This window comes from Hippoglossus stenolepis, chromosome 17, assembly GCF_022539355.2.
Source record: "Hippoglossus stenolepis isolate QCI-W04-F060 chromosome 17, HSTE1.2, whole genome shotgun sequence".
Classification (NCBI taxonomy): domain Eukaryota; kingdom Metazoa; phylum Chordata; class Actinopteri; order Pleuronectiformes; family Pleuronectidae; genus Hippoglossus; species Hippoglossus stenolepis.
In genome coordinates this window covers 4,932,431-4,954,156 of record NC_061499.1, presented here as the reverse complement: position 1 = coordinate 4,954,156, position 21,726 = coordinate 4,932,431, and the positions used below count along the sequence as shown (strand labels likewise).

The window sequence follows — 21,726 nt, the reverse complement described above, 5'->3', positions numbered from 1 at the left end:
TAGCCATAAATATTTCAAGATTCAAGAGTTTGTCATATGCACAACGATAACATTAAGCAGTCGCTTGCAATGAAATGCTTGGGTCACAGGCTCTCTTATAACAATGCTCAATCAAAATTTAAAATTTAAAATAAAATATACATATCTAAAATATATATATACACCTAAAGAAAAAGAAAAAGAATATTTGATAGCAGAACTGGCTCATTTATTGCCGTTATCATCAATGTGTTTCCAGCAGCTGGAGGAGAAACAGACTTTGTGTAACAGGAGGTTGTGACAGCAGCTCTTTGTCTCCACATGCCGAAATTTCCTTTTTTCACCCAAGGCTGCTCCATCTGCATCACACTGAGCCGTGGTGGTGGTGTTCCATTGTGCTGATGAATTAAATATCGAGGCATCAAGATCTCTGGCTCGGGTTTCGTGTCTTCTGTAGCCTCCGCGCTCCTTGGCAACGGTGGCCATGACAACCAGCGCAGGACACAGGAAACAGGAGAGGAGAGGGGACGTTTAGAGAGGGAGGCAGAGGAAGGTGACACACAGTGGTGTCGTACTGGTACTTCTGTACTTCTGCAAAGATAAAACCCAACAATCGACCTCCTTTAATAGGAAATAAATGAAAACCTTCAATCTCTTATCAAATGAAACATGTTAATATTTTTGAATATAAATAAATTGATTTCTCTCATCAGTTTGTGTTTATTTATGTTAAACTTTGTCCATAACCCCTGGTGATGTATTGACAGTTATGTTAGTTTATGTGTGAACTTTATATTGTTTTGCTAATTTGTAATAAAGATTTATAGAAAACTTAAGAAAAACATACACAGGTATGCATGCAGAAATCCAACAGGAAAATTTCAAATAAAGGTAAATATTTGTAGTCTTGAAATTAATCAGAATATTTTGATATTCGGTTGAATCTTTTTAAACCTGTGATATTCACCGTGTATTTAAAATAACTTTGTTGAGCTTCTGAAATGTTTGTGTACATATTTATGTTTCTGTGACCAAGGGAAAGATTTGGAACATTTAAATGGATAATTACATCACTGATAATTTTTTTTAATCTTTTTCCCATAACTGTGAATCCAGTGTGCTTGTTTTCCTTGATTTGGAGTCACAACCTCTTACGATGGTTTGATGGTCTCTGATGAAACATGTGACTTCTTCCTTCAGATCTGCTCAGGCGATCAACAAGGTGAAGAACCAGTGACATACTTAATGTTTTAACAGTTCCCAGTAATCATGTGATCCAATGACCTTGGTGAAGAATGCCATCTAGTGACAAAACACAATAAACAGAGCCCTTGGTGTTGATTGGTCAATAGCGAGGACACGAAAAACTTAGTTTCAGGCATAAAATACCAATTTATTACTTTGCACATAAACACAAGAATTCCCTGCAGGCTAAAAAATTATTTGAACATGTCACATAATAGCAATAACAGTAAGTGAATGGCCCTCTGCTGGCGGGGTGGAGCTAAGACATGCCCCACCCCCCTCACAAATGGTTAGAAAGCGGTTGTGTTCATTCACAGGATCGGAACGCTCCATTCACAGAATCGGAATGTTCCAATTCTACCCCGGCTCTATTGCTATTAAACGATCACACACAGCTTCAGAGACCACTAGCAAAAAAAAAAAAAAAAGAAAAAGATACAGAGCAGAAACGATAACAAACCCCCCCCAAAAAAAAAAAAAAAAAAAAAGAAACCAAAAAGGAAACAAATAAAATAAAAATACACGATACACAATGTCAAATTACAAATCCGTTAAGATATAACAATATATCAAAGGTAGAGGAATTTAAAAAATAATTCATGCTCTCTTTCTACTGGGGCACAGAAAGAATTGTGGGTATACTTTTAAAAAGGTTAAAAAGAGGTAATCCTGCTCCGTCGATGCTATGGGGACCCCTCCACAAAGAGGAAGTGCGTTTGTAAGGGGTCTGCAGAGTTGCCATGGAGACAGGAGAGTGCCCCCCTCCCATCAAAAGGCGTGGCCACAGGTACAAACCAGGAACGAGGAGACAACACTCGCTACGGTAACCTGGCGGAGAGGAGGGGGTGGGGGGGGTTTGGCTCTTTAACGGGTCCACGATTGAAGAAAGTACCTCGTTTGAATTTGAACACCACGCAAAGAGCCAGACGCCCGCCCCCCCCCGCCTCTGAAAAAACAGCTTGTACCTCACAAATTACTGACATTTGTGTAGGAATCTTTAAAATACATCTTAGAGAGACTGGACAAATATTGCTAGCCTAAAATAGTCCCACTAAGTCGATAAAACATTTACCCAAAAAGAAAAAAGACTTTATATTTTTTCCTTTCTCATAATAAATATGATTCCAAAAAAGATTTTTTTTAGTTTTTCTTAAAAAAAAAAAAAAATTTAAAAAAAGGACAATACTCTGGCATGCAGGCGAGCAAAGTATAAATTTAGTTGCTTCAAAGAAAATGGTCTAAAGTTTACAGAACTATTCCACCAAATGCACATTCCCACTGATTGATACAAGCAAATAAAATAAACACAAATAAAAAAAATATATATAAGTACAGAGACACAATAGCGTAAAAACTAGACCAACAACCACAATGAGTAGAATTATAGCTTTGTTTTTCCACATTTGAAAACTACAACTGGGTTAATATTGCTTTGCAATGTCATGTTACAAAACTGGGAGTGATCAATTATCTGACGGGAGTTCAACGATCAAATATTGTGATTAAAAACGTCAAATCGTTCCCTATTCGAGATGCCAGATGAATATTCAGTCACAGCCCACTTGGCTCGGTAAAACTAGTGCACGTTTTTTAAAAATCTGATCTGCCAACACTTATTGCATGCAGTGCCTGGACAACACCCTCTCAACCCCCCCACAACCAACACCAGCCCAGCTTCTGTACTTCCTCTCCTCACTGGTGCCAGCGCCCACGCCTTCAACAGGCAGGTGCTCAAACTCATTCATAGTAAACCTGCTGCTTTACGGGTGGTTTATTACAAAAGAGTTTTCACTGAGCTGTGCCCCCCTGAGGAGGCGTGCGCGCCGACTATTTCTCCAAAAACCCTCCACGTCTAACATCTTCATCTGAAACAACAGGGGGCGCAACTTCTGCAGCAGTCACCGTGCCAACGTCACCATAATTCTCTCCATGGTAACAGGGGGTTCAAGGGCAGTGCTTATGCTTATTGTCAATTCATTTAATCCAGTGTTAAAAATGCATAAAAACAGGAAACAAACACTGCTAAATAGTAGAGACTTTTAAGATGGGTATACTTCAAATACACACAAGAATAATATAAACCGTTTTTTTTCTTTTAAAAAGCCTACAAATTCAACTCATTGCCTATCACAAACCGCTTTTAAACAAATCCCTTAATCTGGTTTCACTCTGATTACGATCCCCAATTGTCTCCATCCATCGGATCAAAAACCAACCGTTACCAGCCGGGTGATGCACGGGGGAGCGGCAGATCTGTTTAACCTGTCGGAGTGCTACACTTCAAAATACTTTTAAATCTGCCGCTGACCGTTACTCGCGTCAGAATCTACAGAGGAAGCTTGATTTCATCCGTCCCGGGGGCCTACGTCTTCTCGCCATTAGCCAGAATGCTAAAAAAAGAAAAGAAATTCCAACCCAAAGCTCTACTCCTTAAAAAAACCTGCAGCCCGACAACCGAAGTCTATTCCTGAAGTCGCTCTAGTAACTATATAACTGGCTTTGCTGCCATCCTTAAAATTTCATCACAATAGTAACAACATTGACAACAACGATAACAACAACAACATCAATGGTAAACTACTAATTCTAAACAGTTTTTTTTTTTTAAGATAACCACAAAACATCTTATATTAAACTTTTACAAATCTGCTTTGTTGATTCATATGTATAAATGCATAAAGGTAAGAGAGATTTGAGAGTGCCCTCTGTTGCTTGCCTAGCGTCCCGGGTCAGTGCAATGAGTTGGCCAGTATTAGCAAAGGAGACCTCGAAAAAAAATTAAATAAAAAATAAATGTTGGTTTCCGGCCCTTGAAACTACTATTTGAAAAATTTAAAATAAGAAAAGCAACGTCCAGCAATGTCCTCATATAATCTTTCAGGTAATCAGGTCCAAGGAAAAGTAAGATCCTGCTCTTCATACAGAAAGCAAGGCTGATAAAACCACACCCGCTGCGTCTGGTGCCAGTGAACTGGTCCCACTGCTGGGCCGCTCACAGGCCAGACCACAGCCACTCCTGCTACACGTCACACCTGCCCTCACTTCCTGCTCGAAATGGATTAAGCTACTTATTTTTGATCTGGGACTCAGTGATGTTTCGAGGCACAAAAAGGAGAAGCCGGCGCCCCTAAGATGCAAGAAAAAAAAGAAAAAAAACCCTGCTCGTCTGTGCAACAGCAGCAGGCGAACGCACGCAGGCGCATGATCAATAACTCAAAACATTTCAAACTAAGAAGTGACGCAGGACTTGATAGAAATTCCCGCCACCTGCCTCTGCTGAGCCAGTTTACGTCATATGTCTCAAAGTTTCTCTAGAGATGTAAATATATGCTTATTTGTACTGTATGTGTGAATATAAAAACAACAAATCTGAGGCATTTACAGCAGTTATCTCCTTGATTTCCCTTTACAATTCAGTGGCCTGCCATGAAACACATGCACACAAACACACTCTCATACAGCAGTACATGTATATATACAGAGATGCACGCACACACACAGACAGGTATACACACACACGCACACACACACACACACACACACACACACACACACACACACATACACACACCTTTGCGTATTCTTTGCCAAGATGGGAGGAAAGTAATAATGGGCATGGACACCCTGGTCACCTCGCTTGTAAAAGACCATAGAGGAGAAAAAGTTAAAACACACGCTCATAAAAAGGAAAAATATATATATATGTATATATATATATCATTCTCAAAAGGTCGACTCCCCTCCATCTCTTTTCATGTCCCTCCCCCACTACCCAATAAACCCAAGACCTTGTGACAGATTTTTGCCCAAAGGGGCTTTGAGGTAAAAGTAGATAAGAGTCCTGCTTAGCTGGGAGAGCTGAGGAGCTGCGCTGGCACAGATGGTGCCAGTCCACTCCCGTCGCTCAGTGTATCTTACAAACACAAGAGTGCAGACATTCAAATAGAAAAAACAAAAACAAACAAAAAGAAATAATGGCTCAACTTGTATGTGTGTGTATGGTTTGTTTTTGTTTTTTCTTCTTTTTTCGTTTTTTTTTCTTTCGTGCACTGTGAAGCCTCTTGGGGTGTGGGGGGGTTTCACAGTGCTGGATTGCTGGTTAGTAAGGCGACTCGGTTTTGGGAACGCTGGTTGGAGATTGTTCCGTGAAACAGGAATCTGCCGCGACGCAGCAGATTCTCCCGTCCAAGAGTCGCTTTGGTGCAGATTCGGGAAAATGTAGAGTGACAATGAAGAGAGGGAGACGGATGACACGAATAGAGAGAGATAGAGAAAGAGAGAGATATGGGAGGAGAAGAGAGAAAGACTGGCAAATAAGAGATATAAAGAGAGAGGGGAGAAAAGGGGGGGGGAATCTGCGGGTGGACTGGCTGACGTGCTCCATAGCTCAGGCGAAGTACATGGTGTGCTGGGTGTCATAGTGGATCTGAACTGCTTTGGCCAGTGCCAGGGGGTCTCGACCGTTACTCTGGCCCGACACGTGGCTGCCTTCAGCGCTGCAACACAGAGAAAAACAAAGGTTTATATTGTGACGCCTTCAGGAATTATATCACATCACAAAGAACCGCAGGAAATTGAGATTTGGAAGCTGTTGAACAACAGATTTAGTTTGTTTTTTTACCTGTCGTGGTCTTTGTCCACCAGGTGGTAGCGGGCTCGAAATGCCACCAGCCGGGCGTAGTAGGCCGGTGCTGGGATGGAGACGGAGCGGGTGCAGCGGACGTAAGTGTGGCACAGCTGGTAGGTGAGGAGCTGCAGTTCGTCGGCCGTGAAACAGTTGTCATCCCACAGGACGTGGTAGTGGGAGGGACGGCTGGTTCCCTGAGGAAGGACGGAACAAAATGTGTCAATACTGCGATGATAATTGAATGTTTGAAGATGGTGCATTGCTTCAGATAACAGTCACAACCATCTGATGGGTCAAAGAAACATCCCAATCATGCCGTTTATTCGCATTAAGCATCATTACTGCAGTAACCACGGAGCAAAATTGCCATTTAGAGGACAATTCATCGACCATAATTCACATTTTATTGCGTTTAAATGTGCCAAATCCCTGCATCATTCCAGAGCTGCAGAGGGGACTGAGAACTGCAGAGAGCTGGACACAATTTAGAAAATTCTGTTTATGTCGGGTCTTCTGTAAAAGTCACCTGAATCCCAGCATGGCTGCACAGGTAGAAGTCGAACTCGGACGGGTGTGTGATGGTACTGTCCACTGTGGTGCCGGCCGGGACATTACCACTCTTCCCAACCTGCAGGGGGGAGAGCGATCAGTGAGTTGTACAGTAGAAAAACAGGATAATCAGACGTGATGGCAGAGTAAAGTCTCACTGACCCTCTCAGCTTTGTCGGAGCAGAAGAGACGAGTGTGGTGTCGTTTCTGGACCACGATGTAGGTAATGCCCGGCCTGTAATCCTCCTCCAGACTGATGCAGGCCTTACGGATGGCTATCAGCTCGGGCCACGCCACCTGACAACACACAACAATATCGTTTTACACTTAGGCTCGACCAAACTGTCAAAAACAAGAGAAGCGTAACAAAAACAAGTGAAAACAGAAACATGCTGCCAGTGTCTCTCACCTGTTTCATCTGCCCCTCAGACACGCCGCCACGGTAATAGATGATGCGTGTGGGCTTGAAGCGCGTGGACTTGTAGAACTGGATGAGCAGCTCACGCACCATGTTGGTCAAGTCTTGAATTACCTCCTGACTGAAGAGCTGCTCCTGGAGAGACAAAGGAGGAGAGGGGGGGTTAACAAAAACACAGAAAACTGCAGTTTAAAAGCTAATGCATTCAAATTAAATGGATTTTAGAAATCTATAAATCATCAGCCTATCAGAAAGGTAACATTGCCAAACTGTGTTTTCTAAATTGATTTATTTTTGTTATAGCCCACTTAAGTAAAGATAAAAGGGACGGACCGTTGTTACTTGGGATATGTCCTGTCGAGACGTCTGGACTCGCACCGTCGCACAGTATCTGCTGGGGTGTCCGTCCATGCTGCCCACCACTGCTGCGATGGACGGCTTCTTCCCATCGCCGGCTGGAGGATGTGTCACGTCCGCACCGAGGAAGATGACGGGCTGCTGGAACACAGAGGGCCTGAACGGAGAACAGGACGCACGAGAAGAGAAAAGAGACAGTGCATTACATTTCGGATTCAGAGTCTGAACCCAAAACACAATTCTGGAGAAAATTATGTGCAGGAAAAAGATTGAAATGTCATTATACTCTCAAAAAGGAACTGCACAATTATGCAGATTTGTTTTACTTCCAACTCAGATTGCTCTTTACCACATGATTAAACCATTTGTATTCAGAAAGCATCCAACAACCAATCTCAGACATTTAAAGCCAAGACGCCTTCCAGAATCCCATCTGGAAGGAGACAAAGAAATGACTAAACCCATGCTGACCTCTGATGAGGCACCAGGACGTTGTTGATGCCTCCCAGCTTGGCGTTGATTTTGAGGCAGAGGTTGGAGAGGGTCTGGGGGGACGTCTTCACTACGTTCTTCACCTGGACGCACTGGGTGGCCATGCCGAGGAGGGTGTCCCCCACACGCTTGACCTCAGCTGCAGGTAGAGACGTAGATCACAAAGATCAATACCTCCGGAAAAAAAATTCCTCATTCACTGAAATACAAACTTGTGAGTTTTTAACTTCTTACCATAGACGGGTGTTTTGCCAGGTAGAATGACCACAATCAGCTGCAGACCAACATAAGACATTTTGAGGTGTTTGAACATGGGCTCCACGCTGTCGGCTCCTTGGGCGTATTTACAGAAACATGGCTGGCCTTGAATGGGCATCCCAGCATCCTTTGAGATCTTTCGAAGCTGGTCAGTGAAGCTCCTACAGAAAAAGCAGTAAACGCTCATCAGAAATCAGAAGTAAGAGCATAAACAGAGACCGTCAGATAGTCTACAGCCACACTATCTCATTAATTGTTAGGAAAACCAACCTATTAGATAAAAACTGAAATATTTCATGTGCTTCTACTCTTTGTAGAAGTTGTCAGAGATGTACAAACATATACAGGCTTTAGTTTTAATAGAGAATCCAGTATTTGAATGTCAAGTTTTTTCTTTTCTTACACATTAAAGACATTCAATAATGTATATTTGTCAAATACATTCAAGACGCGTTAGGACTAAAGTCCAGGACTCACTTGAGCAGGTCCTCCCGACACTGTTTCTGAGGGGCGAAGCAGGCCACAGCCCAGACCTTGATCTCGATGCCGGCGTAGAACTGCTTCCCCCTCATGTCCCACACGCCCTGGTTGGGCGTGGCCACGGTTTTATTCTGCGGAGAGAGTCCCTACTCTCTTAGTCAACCCCCCGTTTGAGTAAGCAACACAAAAGGTACAACACAGCCCAGGCCCACACTTTGATTTTCAGAGAAACACGATGCATTTAAACTCCACCGAGTCCTAATGCACGTTGTCCGACTTGGCACAAATTAAGTATTTTATACATCTTGAGAGGCTCCAGACTGGTTTGATATATTCACACCAGTTTTATTATTATTTATATATTAAACGCTGTTTTCTTCTTTCTTGTTCAAAGCACTCGATCACTTTGCACAAAACATCAATTTCCAGCCAAACATTGTGAGGCTTGTTAATGCATCTACTCAGAGAGACCTCATTAAGCGAGTGCTCCGACTTTGAGCTTGGTTGTGAATACAAATCCAAAAGGGCAGTGGCTTTCAATTACCTTAACAAGATTTGCCAAAGACCATTAGAAGCTTTCTTCCTCCAAAACAAGCGACAACAATGAACTACTTCAGAGGAGAATGCCAAGAAAAGTGAAGAGCTTCTCTGTCTTATTACAAGACACAAGAAAGATCGTCTAAAAAAAAAACAAAAAACTGTTCAACATGGTTTCAGGATTTAAAACCACGGAATAAATTATATGAAACATGTCAACACAATGCATTTTACACGTGACATGGACTGGAGCCTCTCACATGATGTGCATTCAGTCACATCAGGGAGAGTCCACCTTTGTTTTTTTGTGAATACTTTGATGCAGCTGGATGCACACAAACATCTGGCCATTGAGTAAAATGAAAAGTGTGCGTTTAATTCATACACAGTGATCACAGAAATGGGAAAAGCCTTCAGTCTACATTTAAAGGCATTACACTGGAAGCCGATTAGACTCGATATCCCAGCAGGCAAGTGGAGTAGGAAGAGAGAATGAGAGAGTTGTGAAGGGATCTTCTGTAAATTAACCAACAACCTGCTTTAATTCTGAGGAACAATTTAAAATGAAGTTCAGAGCAGCAGCCAAAGACTGAGGCAACCTGCCCACGGGGATCATTAAAGTTTCATCTCCTCAGAATCATTGAACTCCGTCACCGCACGGACACTCTTATTCCAGCCCCTGTAGTATTTATATTAACATTTTAATTTCCAGATGGGAGATAATAAACAAATGGAAGTCACTCCGCAGGCTTTGGTGAATATTTCAGACAGGTTTCACTTCCATGCTGGGCGGCTGCGAGTCTTATCTTCCTCCTATTGGCAGCACATCCAGTTTTATCTCCCGTACACACAATCCTCGAATCTCAATTCAGCCCCTCACATCTTCCAAAGACATTTAGAGTCTGTACTTTTGCACACAAAAACAAAATATGCAAATGTCTTATTACAAAATGATGTTTCCTGCTGACATGGTGGATGCAAACAATGAGGCCTTTCACAGCCACACAAAATATTTTCCCACTTCTCCTCTGCATGCACCATCCAGTTTGGATCTTGGAGAATTGGCTGATTTGAGATTCAGAGGGTGAATCTCAGCAGTCTGCAGTTAAGTGGCTCCTCATCTCATTTCCTTCAGCAATACAGACGCGACTGAATGTGACAAGTGAAAAGCCAAGCGCTCATCTCCGCGCGCCGTGGTGTCATTTACATATTTACTAGCCGAGTCAATGAAGGGAAAGAGTATTTAAAGTAAATGCACACACTGAACAGACTGCTGAGCTTCACCACAGGATTATAAACACAGTGAAAGATCCAGATCGCTGAAGTCTGCCTATTTAAAAGCTCAACACCGCATCTAGTCACCGCCTGAGCTGATTGCATCAATTTAATTTCCAGTTAAACTTGCAATTAATCTCTTTAAACTGATTCTACATGTGAATATGGAGAATGTGTAGGCGAGGGACAAGGTTTTTGGGCCGTAACCTCCTGGTTTCTGCTTCTAAACACCTAAATAAGTATGACTGTTTGTGTTTTTTGGAGAGAAACATTAATTTGTCTGACAAAAGGAACTAGTCTGCGAACAGAAGACAGAATCATATATCTGCTGCCTTCACCAGAAGCCCCAAAATACTGGCTGTTGCCCCCAACCCCTGCAAACCTGGATCTTCCCCCATGCCCCAAGCATTCACACAGTGATGCCCCCCCCCAACCCTGTGCGTCCCCAGGAAGGCTTGCGCCACCTGGAGTGCAGCCCCTGCCCAGTACTCACCCTGCCACAGTCCCGTCCCGTGTCCGTACTAACTCGGCCCCCATACTGTAGCATGGGCGCTGGGAGAACACGCCCTGTTACTTCTGTCATGTCGTTGTGCACGACGATGCCAAATTCTTTCAGGTAAGGGTCCGGGCCCCCGACCATGCTGTTGCTTTTGACCTGGGAGGAGGAGAAAAGGGATTGACCGATTGAGGACGAGAAGGACACAGTTTATTCTTCCAGGTTTTCTCAAGCTTATTCAGCATTTTACAGAAGCAGCTCAAAGTAGTTCAAAGCAGCAAGTAAAGCTTAAAATTACACCATATGTTAGCTCCTCTACTTGCTTTTTGTACTCCTACCCCAAGGGGGGGAGAGTACACTCACCAGTCTGCTGATCTCTTCCTGTCTGTCGGGGGCTGAGCGAGCTGTAGCTTTAATCATGGTGGATGTCTGGTTGTCTGTCAGTTTCTTGATACAGCGCTGGCCTGCTACGATGTTGCAGACCTACAGGAGCAGGACAAATACTTTACGTGACTTTAACAAAATCAAATGGAACAAGAGGAACAAAGGCAGGAAATTAAACAACGGGGAAAGGTCGCTGGTGCAGATGAAAAAGAAATCCCAAGTATCAAAACAGCTTGTTTCTCACCTCCAGGGGGAGATAGGTGTGCTTCTGTTCCTGCCCGACTTGCAGACAGGGTAAATGTGGATACTTGAGCTGAAGATTGTACTTCTGCTTGAAATACTGAGCTACTGTGCACTCCATGGCTTGGCCGTTCTCAAGCTGTAAGGGGAACCTGTGAATAAAGGGAATAGGTGGGTGACGACGCAAGAGGAAAATGGAAAGTTGCATTGCCTCAGTGTTGTGACTTCTTCTACACACAAAGTGTTGCCTTTGCAGACACATGAAGTTGAACAAACTGATGAGTGTGAGCGCCGCTTACGTTTGGTGGCTGGCAGGTCGGCGTGTGACATTGCACACTCGATACTTCCTCTTCATCTGACCACAATGTGTGACCTCAACTTTCAAACCTTTTTTCAAAACACACAAGAAACAAAACGAAGTCAGAAAAAAAGAAGAAGAAAAAGGGGAGCAGGACTTTTCCCTCCACACCACCAACTGACATTTTAAATATTTAAATGCATTTAAATTTAGCTGTTCTACTCTTCTTGCTCCACACTGGATTTTTAGGCCACGGTGAAGATTAATGGTGACAGGGCAACCAGATGTGAAGAGGGATTTTTAACCTAACCCATTGCACACATTAGTCGGACTTCACGCTGGTAACTGGCGCTCACCTCTAATTTCCTTGGTGAATTTGACGCGCTGCGAGTCCGTCAGTGGTTTGGTCTGTTCGTTGATGTTCTGTATATCCAGCACCTCGCACATGAACTCTATGACAGGCTGAGCACGGTAGAAAGCAGTGGCTGACACTGTCAAAAAAGAAAGAAGAGAGAGATGAGGCATTATTTATCAAGCAGTCTCATAAATTAATAAATACAACTGAGACAAAAAAAGTCCAGGATGGTTTATATCACAGGCCGAGTCTGGAGCCTTGAGGCGGGGGGGGAGGAACATTAAAAATGGGGCTTTCAAGCTCCTTCTCGGCCATAATGATGGTCCTCATCTCAACGGCTTGAGGTTTGACTCTTCAATACACAACCAAACGTTATATTTATTAACTAAATAATCACAATCCTGGGTTTGTTGAATATTTTACATGACGATAAGATCCTGTGGCAGTTTGTGATTTCTTCAAAACGCACATCTCAACAATCAATATCACTTGATCCTTCATTCCAATGATGGTGAAGTAAAACACGTCAAGGGTGCTCGTGTGTGTTCGACAGGACATTTACCAAATCACACTGCACTGAGCTGCGGCAAAGGTTGAACCAGGTTTTGACCACACGTTTGTTGTAATAATCTTTGCTACTTGAAAGCTGCTCTCATCTGAAAGCTGTTTCATCAGTGCAGCTGCACGGTGGTCAATCTTTCCAATTTAAACTCACATTACTTCATTGTGGTCACATGTTCCCCACAAACATTACATGATTAATTAACTTCTATTCATTTGACTGCTGCATTCTTTTCTAGCTTAAACTGTTGAAGAAAGATTTACAATCCTACACAAACAAATAAAAAATATTTCTTTGTATTTCAGATGTAGAAGAAATAAACTTCTACTTAACTTAACCCCTCGATGAGTTAAAAACCAGATCAAATCACTGGGTTGAGCGTCAGAACAAAGTCAAAGTTCGCCCACAGCACCGAAGCAGATCATTTCCATTCAGGTCTTACCATCGATGTTGAGCATCATGTTCCACATGGCAGGACGGACGGACTGATGGAAACCAAACCACACCTCCCTGCCTCCACCGAGAGGATGGTAATAACCCTCCGGAGGTGAGAAAAACGAACGCCCCACCGGAGTGTACCTGTGTGAACCGACACAGAAGATAAATCATAGATAAGATCATCTGACTGAACTGGGAGAGCGACACTCAAACACACTATTTCACTACTGAATTGCTAGAAAACCAATATATAGATATTTGTGTGTTGTAGGAATAAAACAATAATGGATTCCAAGTTAATAACTTATCAAAATCAATCAACACAGACTCTGACAAAGAGCTGGAGACGGACTCACATGCCCTCAGCTTAGACTATAAAATATGAATGTGGTTGAACGGCCTCAAGTAAAACATATTCTGAGTGAAATGAATTTTGAATGAAACGAACTGAATAATTTCTGTGTATGTTGACGCGTGTAGAATGTCCAATGTTTGCAAAACAACATGAAAAAGATATCAGATCTAATAAATATGTTGAGTAGTTGTTCATATACACACAAAAAGGTAAATATCAATATCAGATTAAAATAGAATATTAGATAACGCAGGAGTGTGTCGAGTAGATCTGCCGTGTAAGCTAAATTAAAGTCAAAATGTTAAATTTACAATTGGATTCAATGTGTCAGACAAGCAGTGTATTAGTTTTATAAAAGCTAAAATAACCCAGAGTCAATTCCATGAAAATATATTCATAGAAATGTAAAGAACAATGGAAAGATGAATCCTTGAATCCGACCATAGTAGATTTAGATTGTATTTGTTCGGCGAGACGCACGACGGCAGGAAATTAAAGCAATACGGTCAAATTAAAGCTGAAAAAGCAATAACTCGGCTCGTGTGTTCGTGCAGCGGCGGAGACGGATGAGCGGCGGTACCTCATGGAAGGCAGGTGCCGCGTGATGACATCCAGAGCCTGAACGGAGTCCTCGGGGACCTCGTTAAGGTGACCCGACAACGCCTCCAGCAGCATCTGAAGACTGACCACGGACACCCACTGCAGGGACACCTTGAACGTCTGATCCTTCCCCTCCCCGGGCAGGGTCACTTCCAGATCCACCTGAGGATGGAGGGAAAGAGAGAGAGAGAGGGGGGGGGAGGTGGTACAGGACAAAGGGAAGTGAGGCAAACAAAGGACGAGTGAGGGGAAATTGATTTGAGCAGTTGACGGACAGAGATAAGTAATAAATACCCGAGAGCAAAGCAGACTGGAATAAAAAGACTCCTTGCTAAATTGATTTGTCTTTGAAACGACTAACGAGGAGGCAGATTTACTGCGTTTCATTTATACACGGAGGCAACAGGTGTAAACAAGCTGAGAAAAAAATATACTTAATTCTGTTTATGAAGAAAAGTGAATAACAGATTTTCCCGGGGGGGGGTTGTTTCTTCTTTGAGAAGTCTCACATTCTGCTTATCTGGAATTCAAGCTGGCAACTTTCCACGAACAAATTTACATAAATCAAGACTGCCTGCTCCAGCTAATCCACTGAACTACTTTACAAACCTTTCACTTGCGAAACATGAACAAATCACTTGGTTTGAATCCAAACACTTTCACTCTTTGAATTCCTCCGAGCGGACAGATTTTTACTACACACAAACACAAATTAGTGGGAGGTCACGTGTTTGAGATACTAACCCTATCTCTTCCTATTGGCAGTGGATGTGCTGTGTACATGTTCCTCTTCCCATCGTAGCCAGGCTGCCGGTCTCCAAAGATCTGCATCTTGAAGTGCCGCACCATGGTGTCCACCACCTCCCTAGAAGGCAGAGACACACACACACACACCCACACGCACACACACACACACACACAGCGATGAGGAAACATTCCTGGAGACAGTGTAGACAAAAACTTTTTGCACCAGACAAACAAGTAGTCTTAGGTTATGACGGCTACAGATGCAATTGACGTTTCAAAATGATAAGCTAAGATAAGTGAGAACTCCCTTGAGGCTTTTACCTGTTGACCCTCCGAGGCCGTTTCTCAGGCTTGATGTCGATATCATAGTGATAGACATCAATCTTGGGAATCTGCACCTGGAAGTGGTTGGCAAGGAGCCGGATGGGTTTCCCCACCGTGCCGAGACCGGGACGCCGCGGAGGCTGGAACAGAGAAGGAGGGGCTGGTGGGCCTGCAGAGAACGGAGAGAAGGAAAGTGTTTTTTTATTTAACATGCAGTTACACACTAAATGATTCTCTACATGAGAAGTGATGATTGGCACTGGCTCAGGGTTAACATGGGCTTAAACTGACAGTGCAACTAATATATGTCAACAGTTTCACTTTCTTGAGTTTAAATGTTGAATACAGACAATCTTTTTTCGCATTTTTGCATCACGTTAGAAACGTCAAAGGCTGGGAATTTTCCAGCCATTTTCCTGCTGTTCTCTCACATGGACAAGTTGCAGGAAAATGTCCCGAGCGACTGAATCGAACATTTGCATTCTCACACACAGCCCCCTCTGGAAAATGCGCGGACACCCGTGCATGTCTGAAAGCAGCATTCATTTTGTGTTCTAACACGGGCGGCGGGAGCGAGGATGCATTCATCTCTTCATTAAATGTCAGACTTGAAGGATGAATGAGCGCCGCCCAACGCCAAGCTTGTTGCAAACCATCTCATCAGTGACACCTGCTTGAATGCACTGAAATAGCCTCGCATCGCACATGTACACGCTTTGACTGATGTGCCACTCTGGCGCCTGACCTACATGGGTCAACAAGGGGCTGGCGAAACAATGACAACAATTATCCTTCGGCCCGCCCCCAGCTCCACCCAAATACACAGGGCGCCCACCCCTCACGCCGAGAGACAAAGGGCGAGATCCTCTCAGACAGACAGCAGCAGGGCCATATGGAGGGGTGCCGCGCGGAGGGTCTGGGATTACCGTTAAGAAGTGCACGCCACACACACATTAAATATACTTTGTGTTCGTGCATGCACGCAGGTGTGGTACCTGTGAATCCTACACTTTTGCAGTAGTAGCTGCAGGCAATGAAGGTGCATTAGGTCTGAAAGGCTTTAAATACTTAAGACCTGAGGCCGCTGCTAGTGACAGAAACCCTGATAATGAGTCGCCAATCACACGTATTATTATTTTAACCTGTTTAAATAGTAATTGAAGGACGGAGGCCCCGATGCTGGTCAATTCTGCTAAATGCTCAAAGAGGACACAGGGTGGTTCTTTCTGCTTTTAGTTGGGACTGAAGATCAAACTCAAGACAAAAATAAAAACAGAAATACTAAGTTAAAATAATATTTTCTTGGTGGTAGTGAAGGAGGGGGGAGGAGGCGGCTCAATGCTTTTGTCAACCGACGGCTGAGAGACTGCAGGGGTCCTCCTGAACTGCATGCACCCGCACGCTCCAGTTAGCAAGTGAAGCGCAAGAACACAGACAATCGGGACCCTCCCCATCACTTCCTGAAAACACGCTTCCCAACATGCCCTCATGTAGCCTGGGCCCCAAATCACCCCCCCGCCCCTGATTACCCACGCCTCCTTCTCCCACTCCTCTTCCTCTTCCCTACAAACAAACCATCAGCTTGATTGTAACATCATACCGCTTTATTACACAGTCCCACGTAAGAAGCCGGTCGGTGCATGTTGATGCTGCTTTCTGTCACGACTTGGATTAGAATCATCTGACGGTTCGCTCGACTTGCGACTGATGGCAACACAAGTTTCTCTTCACTGTGCTGCAGCCTGGCAAAGCTTAGCGTTGCATCATGTGTCACAGGCACGCTACAACATTTCAAGTGCACTGAAGTTAAGCAGTCACTGAGGAACATTTATTCTTCCCTCCATTTTTTTTGGTGCTTTGTGTTAATGGTGTGTATGGAAACATTTTGTGGAAAGTTTTCTTTTTGCACAGGAGGTGGACAAAAGGTTTGAATTAAATGCAACACCACCATCACCAACTATGAACACAAAGACTACCATATACGTCAATACAATCTCAGAAAAACTATTACAATTTCCTGTATTTCCCTGCAGCATACAACAATAATTCCTCATGATAATTAACTAAACAGTGCATTTTTGAATGATGTGTCACAGTATTAAGTGTTTAATGATCCCACTTTATGTTTATAGGTTGGTAACGTCCCCTGATAGCAAGCAAGAGAAAATATAAAAGACTGGTAATTTAAATTTAAGACTGTGACACCCTCGTCGCTATTTTTGGAGGAGAGAACGCGCAGTGCTTTTTAAATACTTTAATATCAGTATCTACATTTCTATTTTTTCTGCTCACTGGGTGCATGCAGGTACAACAGAAAAGGCTTTAACACTGCGTGTGTGTGTGTGCGTGTGAAGCTCAGTGAGTCCGGGGTCGTCCTCTTCCACTTTCACCAAAAACAGACCTGTATCTAAATATAGCCTCCTCAGCTGCCACGCTACCACGTTTAGAAACACCAGAACCCATCCTCTGCAACTTCTCCATTTCCTTCCCACCCCCCCATCCACATCGCCACACCCAACTCTGACGTCCTCATTATCAATTGATCTGATCGGTATTTTCTTGATAAGATCAATCATCAAGTCTAGAAAACGTAACAAAATGTCCTCAGTGAAAAGCAGTTGGGAAGCTGGAGATGGTAAATGTACGATTGTTAAAAAATAAACTGAAATTATTACTTTGATTATCGAACAGTTGCTGATTAACTTTCTGTCCGTGAGTTTTTAAAATCAGCCTGCTGTTTCAGCTCTGAACCTGTTTGTAACTTGACCCGCTCTCCTTTAAAAAGGTTGTTTACGTTCACAACCAATGGCAACAATGAAAGTTAGGAAACATAAAATGTCAACCGCAACTTCCCAGAGCCCAATGTTGGCATCTTCAAATTCCACCAACAGTCCAAACTCCAACGATATCCAGTTGAGACAAATCCTCACATTTGAGGAGCTACAGACTATCTGACTAATTGATTCATCTTCTGACCAGATGATGTCAAAACTAATTCCAGCAGCAAAAACATGCAGTGCTGTGTTGGTTGGAATTACAGCAATGCTTTGGACAATAAATAGCAGAGAGCTTCTTTAGGAGAAAACATCCCATGACAATTGAGGCCATCAACCATCAAAAACTTGTTTTATGACTTAATTACAAATTTAAGCTATAAAAAGCTCAAAAGAATGTGAAAAAAGTTCTTCTACTCTGGGTAACAACTTATATTTGTACACAACTTTAGCAGCCATGTCTTTCTTACAGATCACTGAAACACTTCCTCTCCGACAGACTAACTTCTCAAGGTATAACACAAAGACGCCCTGCAGACTTTACAACTGTGGCATCTAAGTCTCAGGTTTAAAACAACACGTCAAGGAAGCTTCCTTCCTTCCAAGTATCCACTTTGAGTCACAGAGGAAGTGAAAGGAGCTTTTCCTGGTAGGGACAATAACATACGAAAGCAGCTTTGGACTCAACCTGACCACTAGCTCACACGTTCAAGGAGCGACGCGAGACAAAGATTATCACCTGCTCGTCTTCCTTCTACCTTTTATACATCTATCCGATGTTTAAATACCATCAAAGTGTGGAGCGACGTTTGCTGCTCGTGCACCAACACAGCGCGTGTCCCTGGTAACAACAGTGCGATGGAGACGTGGGACAGCTGGGTTTAAGCTGAGCATAAGCGCAATGGCTCGGCCTGGTGATGAGTCAGAGTTAACAGCACTGAGGTGGGAGCGCTGTGACGCCCACACCTACAAGTCACCTGGATTCCAAAAGGACCAATACACTGAACATGGGACAAAGAAAAGGCTTCCTAACCATTCACAGAATGTAAATATCCACCCAGCAGTGTAAATATGTCCATGTGTGGCATCTGAAATTTGAATTCTCAGGGTGTTTCTTCTATCTCGCTCCTGGCTCTTTCCTTTTTGCGACCATTTTTCATGAAAACGAGTCATGCATTTGTTTTGGGATCCTCACGAATCTCTCACTTAAGCCGAAAACGCTTCAACTTCAGTCGACTCAGCTTTGCCACAGTTCACAGCACATAAACAAAACTGTCAGTTCGCCTCCATCTATACGTTTTTCCTGCGAGTCTGTATTCAAACAGCTGGACTTCACAAATTCGGAAACAAAAGAAGAAAGAAGGCCGCCCTGTGAAATCACCGCAGCCCTGCCAATATAAATCCAGCCACAGTGAAGCGAAAGCACCGAAAAATGACATGCTCCTTAAGAAATCTGCAAAAACTGAACCATAGGAGGTTCTATTGTTGAGCCGTTGCATGACAGGACCTCCAGCTGTGGCCCAATGCAGCGTCACTCTACTATACGAGACTTGGCTGCTACTACTTGGCCAATTTCGGAGGTGAAATTTAACGATCTCATTCTAATAGTGTGCCTCTTAATACAGCTGCAACTCAAGTAGGGTTTAGAGAATATGGAACATTATTTTGAAAAGGTTGACCTTTAAAATCAATTTTTGTTCCTCAACATGCCGACAAGTTTACATAAAAGTTTACACATACAAAAGGTGTTTTCAAAACACAACTTGATGAATGACCCTCTTGTTTGTATCGTGAACCTGTTTTGCAACTGCATTTTTCCTACATTAGCCACAAACATATCACTCATTGCTCATCTATCGTTGCGTGTGTTGCTCATGGGTGTGATATGAGAATCTGCAGCCACACTCCACACAGGGACGTGGACAATCGTTAAATACTACTATTGTAAAAATAGGGAGCTCGCTGGTAAAATGGGAGAAAGTACAAGTTTAATTTTGTTGCAGCTGCTGAATTAAAACTCCCAAATCCTGCACTGATTGTGTGTGAGACAATGGAGCCACCAAGACACACACACACCACACACACACACACACCACACACACACACCTGTGGATGGTTGAACATTATTGTCGCCCACTGTCCCTCTGGCAGCTTCATTTTTGCTGCAAAACAAAATTCCCTCCTTAAATAATACATCTTGGTCCTCCTCATGCCAACAGCATCTCTCCGGGAGTCAGTGTGCGATGTGTGTGGACGAGCAACAAAAAAAAAACAACACACAAACACCTTCTTCCCTGTTGCAAGAATTGGTGGATTTATCCTGCAAGATGCATCCAATTCACACAGGAAAAAAAAGGTTTTTGCATGCGACAGTTTAAAAACGCACTGCATGGATTTTGCTGTGCATCCTCTGCAGGCTTCATGGTTAGACTGCACCGCTGCCACACACACACACAAAAACACCCAAGTGCCTTTGTTATCATATAGGAGGTGAGTAATATGGAGCTGGGCTGCAGATGTGATCGATGGAAACAGCTCCATCCATCCCTCCCTGCTGCGCTCTCACGGGCGCATGGCTGCTGCTGCTGCTACTGCTGCCCGAGGAGACGTGCGTGGAAACCAGTGACAGCAACACCACGGACATTACGAGTCTCTCACACACACACACGCACACAAAAATAAAAAATAACGCGTCTCTGCCCCTTTCAACGCCACCAACATGTGTTGTGTTGGCATTCATCTTGTATTTCCACCCACCGCTGTCATCTTGGACGCAGGCTGAGAGAGACGCGCTGTTCCAGGCGAAATCGAACGGTTTTTACGCAGGCGGAAAAAAAAAAAAACGGGATATTTTAAGAAATCTCGACGCCTCCTTTGTGGGGGTCGTGTGCCGAAGCGGGGTCGCGGTCGTGCGGCGGAGGAAACGACACGCACACGGCGGACAAACAACGTAAACACAGCACCACGACGCGGAAGGAAGGTCCCTAGTTAAATCCCCCAGTCGCACAATGCCAGCCCCGACACGACGAGTCGGGGGAATAAAACCCGCGCACACACGACTGGACGACGGGGTAAAAAAAAAAGAAACACCCGCTGTCCCCGCGTGGAGTAGAACCCCCCCCCACCACCACCCCCTTCGTGTGTGAATACGCTCCCACGCACATTTGCACACCCCGCACACGGGCTGGGCCTCGGGTTTGTTTTTCCCCGTCAGCGCGTCGAGGCCTCGCTGCAAGCCGCGGCCCCCAGTGAGGCGACGCATTGGCGCACACGCGTCCCGACCTCGGCTTCCTGCCTCCGCCGCCGCTCGGGCTCCCACGTCCCGTCTTTTCTCAGATCGCTTACCTGGTCCGAGGGCTTCCATGGCCGAGTCCTCGCTCTCCGTCTCTGTCCCCGCCTGGCGGCTCCGTACCGACGCTGAAATTGGGGGCGGTATCGCGAAGCTTAAAGGGGCTAATTTAAGAAAAGGGAATAAAATAGATGCGTGGACGACTGGACCGACGGAGCCGAACCACCGCTGCTGCTGCTTCTGACGATTTGTAACTGCGCATGCGCCACTTACAGCCCGTTTGGGCCGCAGTGCGCATGCGTAATTCCCCCCCTCCCCTCCCCTGAGCGCACTGGCTGGTCCAACTTTGCTGATCCGGGGAGGAGTGGGACAGAAACAGAAAAATATATACAAATATATATATATATATTAATACAATAAACATGTATTTTGTGTGTTTTGTATTTTTATGTCACTGTTACATGTGGGTGTGGTTTTCATTGAATACTGCACATTTAAAAACAAAACGTCTCGTCTCATATTATCATTTTTTTATGTTATCTTACTTTGTCTGATTTTATCTTATCTTATCTTATCTTATTTTATCTTATTTTATCTTATTTTAACTTATCTTATCTTATCTTATCTTATCTTGCCTAATGTACTAA

General features: G+C 43.9%; 1 protein-coding gene across 2 annotated transcripts; it reads right to left on the bottom strand.

Moving 5' to 3' along the window:
- Nucleotides 1-1,347: 1,347 nt before the first annotated feature.
- ago4 (argonaute RISC component 4) lies at nucleotides 1,348-21,322 on the bottom strand. Of its 2 annotated transcripts, none has more exons than XM_047344142.1 (19): nucleotides 21,136-21,322; nucleotides 15,014-15,185; nucleotides 14,690-14,810; nucleotides 13,926-14,107; nucleotides 12,995-13,131; nucleotides 11,992-12,126; nucleotides 11,637-11,724; nucleotides 11,342-11,489; nucleotides 11,077-11,196; nucleotides 10,711-10,872; nucleotides 8,403-8,551; nucleotides 7,902-8,086; nucleotides 7,647-7,806; nucleotides 7,152-7,332; nucleotides 6,810-6,953; nucleotides 6,563-6,697; nucleotides 6,378-6,479; nucleotides 5,846-6,045; nucleotides 1,348-5,720 (listed from the first exon to the last, which is right to left on the bottom strand). In XM_047344142.1, exons 1-19 carry the CDS (start codon nucleotides 21,152-21,154, stop codon nucleotides 5,612-5,614), a joined length of 2,649 nt encoding a protein of 882 aa, XP_047200098.1. In that variant the 5' UTR covers nucleotides 21,155-21,322; the 3' UTR covers nucleotides 1,348-5,611. The 2 variants fall into 2 exon arrangements, with proteins under 2 accessions (XP_047200098.1, XP_047200099.1); XM_047344143.1 differs by having other exon boundaries at nucleotides 8,403-8,536.
- Nucleotides 21,323-21,726: the final 404 nt, after the last annotated feature.

Bases quoted from the DNA above. Each gene is read 5' to 3' on its own strand.
- ago4 (XM_047344142.1), bottom strand. The intron at 11,725-11,991 runs GTGAGCGCCAGT...TTTTGAAAAAAG, and splicing joins ATTCACCAAGGAAATTAGAG to GTTTGAAAGTTGAGGTCACA. The intron at 6,480-6,562 runs GTCAGTGAGACT...TCCCCCCTGCAG, and splicing joins GCTCCGACAAAGCTGAGAGG to GTTGGGAAGAGTGGTAATGT.